Here is an 8,724-nt window from a genome sequence, read left to right as displayed (position 1 = left end):
GTTTTCTGCAGTAAATCGTGATTAGTGTTGTGCGTTACATTAGTTAATAAATGCTCAACTTAGCTCAGTAAAATAAATCAGAGAGAAGCTAGAAAAAAAAACTTGAAACGCTTTATTTTTTTGTAGTTTCCTCAAAGCTCAGTGTCATTTCTGTTTCAAGTCAGTGGTGTCCGTATTGATTCTTTAGTTTTTCCATTAACACCTCAACAACACTGATGAGTCATGACATCCTACATGTTTCACTTGTAAATATACAGGGAAACAAACAAGGTGATCTACAAATTTGAAAGTTAAACTTTCGTTAAGTGCATGAAAGTGATAAAAGATGGGGAATTAAAAGTAGAAGTTAATTTACAAAGGATCTTCTTTATAGTCTTTTGTGTGGCACTGTAACTTAGGGCTTGGACTAAATGCTGGGGGCTTATATTTGACTGGTGTTGGGTGCAGGGAGCTCTGGGTAAAGGAGCATTCCTTGGTTCTAGGTAGAAGAAGATTTACAGTACCTGGGATACCCATCCTGAACTTACTCATCCACTTAACTGTGTACTTGTACTAGTCTACATTTCTTTTCCTCAAGGTGTCTACTTGTGCGCTATTTTGGGTTTCCATGCCTTTTTCCAAACTCAACTTCGTGACTGGATTTGAGGATCCTGTATCCTGGATAATGACCCTAAACTAGGCCATATCCCTTCATAGTCTTTGTTTTCACTGTAGACTGTAGTATTTAGATGCGTGTATCAAAACAGTAGCACTCTTTGCTGCATGTTTCAAGACTTTGTGGTCTCTTTTAACACTTTTCCAGACATGGAAATGTTCAAATAAATATTTCCGTACCTGCACAGTAACCTGAACGTGGTATAAAACTATTGTGAATCATTTCTTGTTACACCAAATCCTCAGTTTCTGAAAATACTGTATACTGGCTGTAAAGCTCTCCATTACACATGTCCTGGTCTTGAGTATATGTAACAAAGCAACAGCTAAGTGGAATTGTGAATCGAGAATGGGTGACCAGTAATTGGTTAGCCCCATTCAGCAGGTAGTTGGACACAGCAACTTTGCTACATGGGCATGGCTTGGTGGTTGTTTTGGTCTGTGGCAAGAGCCTGGTCCTGGTTCCCAGTGCCAGGTGTCAGTCTGTGGTAAAGCTCCTGCACTGTACCCAACGTTTCAACCATGTCCTCTGGGTATCGTGTCTGCAGTTCTTCGTTGGCAAAATAGTGGGTGTCGGCAAACTCTGAGAAGTAACGTCCCACCTCCGGGTGGCCGATCTCCAGGGGGGCCGAGTGGGGCTCCAGGTTCTCTGAGGAACAACAATGGAAAAGTGTGACATTCTGATAAGAGATCATTTACATAAAAGGTAACCTAAAAATTGTATAAACAAGTTAAAGTGGAGGTGAAGAATCCATACAAAACAGTCCCCACCATTACTAATATACATAGAAAACAGATAACTCTCATATCAAAATATTGAGTTTATCAAGAAAATGTCAATTGTAATTTATTTTGTCATCACAGCTTCACGTCTTCTCACTTCCTGCAAAGCAGATAGGATAGCTGATGAGAGCAATACAAATTCCCTTCAGGGTGTGTAAAGAATAGTCAGTGTGTGTGTGTGAGAATGTTGAGGTGGTGAAGAAGGCAAAGATAACACATATACAATAATAAAAGCTGTGTAGCAGCATCATCATCATCAGCAGACTGAACAGCAGAGTGAGCAGGTAAGCACAATGGAACATATGAGCGAGCCTATTAGGGAGGAGCTTTCTGTGGGGGAAAGGTATAAGTCACAAAGAAGGGTGATGTAAAATACTACTGACTAATGCATTATTAATAGTCAATACTTCTGGATCAACATATACAGTATGAAATTCACATAAACACTACTAATATGACATTAAGTATTAATATATTATGGGCTTTAATAAGTTAAGCATGAAGTTTCTATCACCTATCATGTCCAAAAAGGGACCTACCAATTTGGAAGTACAGACAGGGATTAATGTTTACTCCACCTGGAGTTAGAATATATTAAGCTTAATTTACCCATGTAGTCGTTCGTCTACATGCTTGTATGAGAAGTTGAGTGTGACATTGTTTGTGGCGCTGACTTCCTCTCGTCTTATCAACTAGCAGTTTCCTTTTATGTGTTTTCAGTAGATAACATGACAGCTGACATCAGTTGGTTATATGTTCCAATTATATACCATTCCTGCAAATTAAATTAAAGAGACGGTAATTATTTGACATGAAGTCGAGCTGCTGCATTGATAGCGTACATTACATTTGAAATTTTCTCCCAAATAACCAGCAAATACTATGTGCACAAAGTATGCTTGCACCATTAGAGTGGAAGTTCTCAGCATCTTTGGCATCATTAATGCATTCTTGCTACGCCTTGTGATTTTAGCAAATCATGAATTTATCTTTCTGCATTTAGCTCTTTAGCTTGATTTTTTAGTAGCAATGATACAGGTCTTCCCAAGAGCATTTATCAAAACATACAGTATATACATATCTATGATGCATTTCCTTTTTTAATTTCATTATCACACAACCTGCAAACATATGTTCACCATGAGGATATTATTTCAACACCATACTGGTGTAAATGGTTCATACCCTGCGCTGCATAGCGACATGTTCCGTCCTGTACGAGGACGTTGTAGAACGGCTGGTTGGCCCCATTGGACAGCTGGTGGACCCTCATGGTGGTGATCCACTCCTGACTCATGGTGCACTTTGGGTCCCAGCCGTAGATCACACAGTTATATCCTGACCTGTCGGAAGAGATGGAACAGGTTAGACACACTATAAGAAAATTGCAAAGAGACGTGTTAACAGAGAAGGATTGCGGTCCTACATGTGTGTGACCCACAGGCTACGTGTGACCCACCGCTTGTGTTTCATGATGAGGCCGACCGAATACTGGACCTCCAGGTGTTCGGAAACGCTGCGCTTCTTCACCTCAGGTGTAACAGGATGCTTCTTGTGCTGGATGTGCTCCAGCGTGTGCTGTACGAGGTAACCCACTGCCCCGTGCTGGGAGGGATCCAATGCCTGAATGTGCTGCAGGATGTCTAGCACCTTGGACAGAGGAAAAACATCAATGGACAATGTGGTTAGGTGAAATACTATGGGCTATATGGTAAGTGCTTCAAACTGAATAATAGTAACACTTTATGAATTGAATTATATTAGAAAGCATTAGAAAACAACATCAGGTTGTGTGTCCTGACCTTTTCTGGCCAGATGCCCAGGTGGAAGTAGAGGCGTGCCTGCAGCAGCAGGTACTGCACATTATCTGGGTTGATAGTGAGGTAAAGGTCCAGAGAGTCTCTCAGCAGCTGGTAGGATTTCTCATTGCCCTCCCTGAAAGAAACCACACAGTGCAGGTGAAGTAAAAATTACATCTATTTATTCTAGCAACCATTAACTGCGTTCAAATTATTTATTCTGTTTTTAGATAACATTCCACAACATCCCCATGCCTCATCAATCCTCCACCAAGCCATCTCTCCTGCAGAAGAGATTCAGCAGTGTCAGTCAGGTGTTCAGTTTCTCTTACCCTCTTTTACCGATGTTAAGCAGGTTTCCCACCATCCTGAGCAGCACCTCGGTGGTGCTGATGGCACTGTAGTAGTCTGCCGTCACCTGGTGGCCAATGAGGTACTCGCACTCCTTGGCTGTCAGTTGTTTGCCTTTACCAAAGGCATCAACGTAGACATAGTCATAGATGTCCTCACTCCTGCAGGGACAAAGTAATACTAGTAATAGATCTAGTAGGTAGATACATTTCACAGACATCCATCACAAATTGTATCTTAATAAATCAATAAACCATCAATGTATATAAGCAGTATTTCCAATATAGTGGACTGGAGCAAATTCTCAAAAGCGTGGCAAGGTTTTATAAAAGACCGTAGTGATACAGCAAAATCATGATTGCGGTGTGGAGTTTACTGCTGTGTAGTGTGTGTGTGTGGGTACAGTGTAGTGCAATCATGCACTTCTTTGGAGTACATCCAATTCAAGTAAAACAGCACATTCAACTTGTCCACGGCAATACAAAGTAAAATCCAATATTCTCTAATCTAACCATTTTACCAAAAAAAAGACACTCAAAATGTTGAAATTGTTTTTGTTTATGGCAGCCAAAATCTACTATAAAACAAGATGGATTATGCTCCAAACATATTCTTTTCATACACAAACATGACCACAATGGGAACCTGGGTTTGATAAGGATGGAAATTGACACGCAGAATCAGATTTAATAAAACCTAACCCAAAACACAATCCTATGAGGGAGGAACCAAGATATCAGTGTGGTTGCACATGCTACAGATTGATAACAGGACACAATGCAATGTGTAATGACCGATGACAGCGCTTTCTCTATCTCTCTAGTTGTGTGGAAGACTAGGTCGGTGCATAGTTCTCTGAATATTACCAATTTATACAACTTTGAAGTTTTATACAAGTTTTAAATGTATCAAATGGATGTGAATAAAGGAAAAACAGTCAAATGAGTTGAATGTGAATGTGTGTGTGAATGACAGCTATACCCTTAAAACGTTGAAAGCTATTAAACATTCATTCATTTCAAACCGTACCCTCTTTGTTTTTGGCACCAGCGCAGAAGGAAGTGATTGGGAAAGTTGACCGGTTCCACCTGAACCCCCAGCTTCCGGGCTAATGTCATGTAGAGGACAGAGAGGCTTATGGGAATGCCTGTACGGCGTAGTAGCACCTAAAAAAAAAAAAAGGTCAGTCAAATGAAAGTAAAAATATTCTCAAATTAAAATAGTTAAATTATTGAAAAGCTTGTTACTTAAAAAACACATCAAGGCTGTACCTGGTGGATGTACGAGTTGAGAGGGTTGTAGAAGTCAAACTCATTGCCTTTGTACTGAAGCTGCTCATACAATACAGAGTTTAGGGCACACACCACCTGCCTCTGGAGCTCTAAGTCCTCTACGACAAAACAGTCACCTAGGTCATAAACAAGAAATGAAACTTCATAAGAACTTTGGCTGAAAGGGAAAAGATGGCTCTTATCCAGCTGACACATTTGCCCAAATATACTGGTATTGATATTTAAAAAACAAAAACAAAAAACTGTTACGTCCATGATTTTCAAAAACAAATTTCAAATGTGGACTCATCAGACCACAGCACACTTTTCCACTTTGAGTCAGTCCATCTCAGATGAGCTCAGGCCCAGAGAAGCCAGCGGCGTTGATATATGGCTTTCGCTTTGCATGGTAGAGTTTTAACTTGCACTTGTAGATGTAAAGACGAACTGTGTTAACTGACAATGGTTTTCCGAAGTGTTCCTGAGCCCACGCGGTAATATCCTTTACATAATGATGTCGGTTTTTAATGCAGTGCCGCCTGAGGGATCGAAGGTCACGGGTATTCAATGTTGGTTTTCAGCCTTGCCACTTACGTACAGAGATTTCTCCAGATTCTGAATCTTTTGATGATATTATGGACTGTAGATGATGAAATCCCTAAATTCCTTGCAATTGTACGTTGAGAAACGTTCTTAAACTATTGGACTATATGCTTACGTAGTTGTTCACAAAGTGGTGAACCTCGCCCACATCCTTGCTTGTGAACGACTGAGCCTGCTGAGCCATGCTCCTTTCAAAACAGGTGTTTTTTGAGCGTTTCTCAGCTTTCCCAGTCTTTTGTTGCCCCTGTCCCAGCTTTTTTGGCACGTATTGCAGGCATCAAATTCAAAATGAGTGAATATTTGCAGAAAAACAATAAAATGTATCAGTTTGAACATTAAATAGCTTGTCTTTGTAGTGTATTCAACTGAATATAGGTTGAAAAGGATTTGCAAATCATTGTATTCTGTTTTTATTTACGTTTTACACAACACCCCAACTTCATTAGAATTGGGGTTTGTATTTTGGGAAACACTGAGGGAAAGTACATGAGAAAACAATAACAAAAACATACGTTTTCATTTTGAGTTTTAAAGCCCACCTTGAGTGATACGCAGGCTGGGGTGAGAGGGATTCTTGATTCTGAGCATCTTCTTCACTTTCTCTGTGATCTCATCCAGCTGGGCTGATATGTTGTTCAGTGTTATATCAGCCAGTGGGTTACAATACTGATCCACCAGTATAGCACCTAAAGAGGCAGACAAGACCAAGAGAGGGAATGCACAATGTAGTGCTGCTTGCATCAACTTTGAAAATAAAAGACTAAAGAAACACAGATTAAATTGCAGAATGCTAACGTCTGAAGCAGTTATATTAACACTAAATAACAAAAACATACATACATACATAGACGTCTAAGCTAAACAGAGCACAGTGCAACTTGAGTTGTTTGACATGTATTCATGCCTCACCCTCTAAAGCTGACTGCTGCTCTGCAGGCTGCTCCAGGAAGGTCTTCAAACTCCTCAGGATATTCTGTTGTCTCAGGAAGTAAAGGATTTTCTTTGCATAGTACTTCAAGGTCAAGCTTTTCCTAATAATGGGCGCACAACGGAAGAGAGACACATTAATGGTGTAAAGGGCGTGAGTGTGCAACACAACAAGACCTTTCATAATTAGGATTAACAAGATCAACTCCCAAACCCATTCATGATTGCAAAATGCAGCGTGTGGTTAGAGGCAAGCGTTAAGGTTTTGCTGTGTGTGCACACCGTTGCTCTCACCTCTTGTCAGAGTTGAGTATGAAGAGGAGCTCATCTTCACAGAAGTGCTCTGGCATCCCAAGTGACTCGATCTCTGCAAAGCTGTCTCCCAGCACCTGGCCAACGCAGGGCTGAGATACAGATCTCTGGGTTAGTTTGGAACATGGAAAGCTTGCATTTTCTTGCACAAACATGCACCCACACACAGACCACACACCCACAAAAGGCCTGCCAATTTACAGAGACAAATAATATTTGTTTTACTCAAATGGTGCATGTGTGACGAAATTTTTTCTTAAAACTTGACTATTGTTTACATTATTTACATCCATTTAATGGACCTAAACAAGTCTACTGTAACAACATAATAATCATGATAATGCAGTCTTGATTACTTACGACTTCTGTGAAGAATCTCTTTGAGATTGATTCCACGGTCCTTCGTATTTGTATACCAACTCGATGGCGTGTTTTGTATTCTCTGAGCCAGTCACAGCACTCATTCTGACGGTAAAACCTCTGCAGTCTTGGCCATCTGTTGATGGAGGCAGTACAATTGTTATTTCAGTGACACTATTGGGCACGCTCAGAATATGTTTAGCAGCATATTGCCTGAAGCACTAAATGAAATGTCTATGAAATCAGTTATCATCCTGCAGCAGACGTGGTTTTCTATTAGCCCATAGGAAAGCAATCAGGAGACTAACAACCTATAAATCAGGAGGCCTTTGGCATTAGCTGCACTTTCCTGCAGTTAACAGGCTGCATGTAACATTCAAGGTCACACAAATTCACTTTCGGCAGTTCTGGATAATGGAGTATAACTTTCAACTTGTGAACTATTATAACGAATAAGATTTACAAGCTTCATAGTTGTCTGCAGAGTAGAAGCTTGCGACTGGCCTGGCGGGATGATGAATTTGGTGCATCAGCAAAACGTCAATGGCTGACAGCTGCCTGTTAGTCCGCAATGAAAGAACCCACCTTTAAGCAGACAATGGGCGATTTAGGGCTCTCAACAAGACACATAATAAAAGGACAGGGAGATAGTGGTGAAAAGCCACCAAAGCCAAACCTCCGACGAAATACCACAATAAAACGTAGCACCTGAGTTTATACTGGTGTCCCCAGACCTTCCCCCTTCCATGGCAGACGTCGTGTAGCCGCTTGCAGCAGCAGGAAACGTTACAAATGTCGAGATGTTTGAGGACAGGGAAGCACAGGATGTGTTCGAGTAACTCGGTCGGCAGGTCGGTCAGTTTTTTAGTTTGATGGTCAGAAATAATCCAATTTAGACTTTGTTGCACCTCTCCGGCTACAGACGTCGCCATCTTTACTGTTTACCCCGATTACCTCATTGCTCAGGCGCCGCCCATTTATGGCGCAGGGGGCATGGTTAGGGAGAAGCTATGCTACCTTCAGGCTCCTCGGATACTCTTATAGGGACACTCTTGATTTTTTGTTTTATATCATAACAGCATAAACTGAATTGACAAAGAAGATGTGGGCCTACATTAAATTATTGAGCAGTCAAAAAAACCTGCAATTGTATGCTACTTGCCCAAACATATAAGATGCCCTCGGTCAGTGACAATTAGTTAGGCTATGTCTTCCACTTTACAAATGTGACAGTAATTCATATTTTTTTTTACAAAGAACAACAAAATTGTAACATAGGGTGTGTAAGAAAATATTTAGGTTTGCAAATTACTATTATTTTCATTATCAATTACCAGTTATCAATTACTTTCTTTATAAATCATTTGGCTTCTAAGATGTCAGAAAATGACCATCACATTTCCTAAAGGCCCAAGTTGACGTAATCAGTTTGCTTGTTTTGTCTGTCTTGAAAAATGACTTAATCGATTAATCAATCATGAAAATAGTTGCAAATTAAGTTCGTGTCAATTGACTTACCGATGAATCGACTAATCATTTCAGTGCTAAAAATAATTTCTTGTTCTGACTTATTTATTTGTATTTTGTTTACATTAGTATAGTGGCCCCTTTGGGCTGGGGTTGGCGTCACAAAGTGAAAGACAAAATGTAGGCAAAAAATAAAT

General features: G+C 40.3%; 1 protein-coding gene across 2 annotated transcripts; it reads right to left on the bottom strand.

Annotated features, from left to right (window-relative positions):
- Positions 1-89: 89 nt before the first annotated feature.
- Positions 90-8,021, bottom strand: fbxo21 (F-box protein 21). 2 transcript variants are annotated; one of them, XR_013502014.1, is made up of 13 exons: positions 7,769-8,021; positions 7,061-7,196; positions 6,683-6,792; positions 6,371-6,492; positions 6,001-6,147; positions 4,859-4,995; positions 4,617-4,753; positions 3,569-3,748; positions 3,240-3,372; positions 2,897-3,087; positions 2,623-2,780; positions 2,047-2,212; positions 1,217-1,303 (listed from the first exon to the last, which is right to left on the bottom strand). XR_013502014.1 is itself a non-coding variant. In XM_078251324.1 (12 exons), the coding sequence occupies exons 1-12, from the start codon at positions 7,990-7,992 to the stop codon at positions 1,062-1,064; spliced, it is 1,917 nt and encodes a 638-aa protein (XP_078107450.1). In that variant the 5' UTR covers positions 7,993-8,021; the 3' UTR covers positions 90-1,061. The 2 variants fall into 2 exon arrangements, 1 of the variants encoding a protein (XP_078107450.1); XM_078251324.1 differs by lacking the exon at positions 2,047-2,212 and having other exon boundaries at positions 90-1,303.
- Between the last annotated feature and the right edge of the window lie 703 nt (positions 8,022-8,724).

The sequence above is a fragment of the Sander vitreus genome, chromosome 5 (assembly GCF_031162955.1).
Source record: "Sander vitreus isolate 19-12246 chromosome 5, sanVit1, whole genome shotgun sequence".
NCBI lineage: Eukaryota > Metazoa > Chordata > Actinopteri > Perciformes > Percidae > Sander > Sander vitreus.
Note: the sequence above shows the minus strand (reverse complement) of the source record. Positions and strands in the feature narration are given on the sequence as shown.

Excerpts from the sequence above, each read along its gene's own strand:
- fbxo21 (XM_078251324.1), bottom strand. The coding sequence starts at position 7,992 with ATGGCGACGTCTGTAGCCGGAGAGGTGCAACAAAGTCTAAATTGGATT. Across the intron at positions 4,996-6,000 it reads CAGCCTGCGTATCACTCAAG|GTGACTGTTTTGTCGTAGAG; the intron begins GTGGGCTTTAAA and ends TTTATGACCTAG. Across the intron at positions 2,781-2,896 it reads CTCATCATGAAACACAAGCG|GTCAGGATATAACTGTGTGA; the intron begins GTGGGTCACACG and ends CTCTTCCGACAG.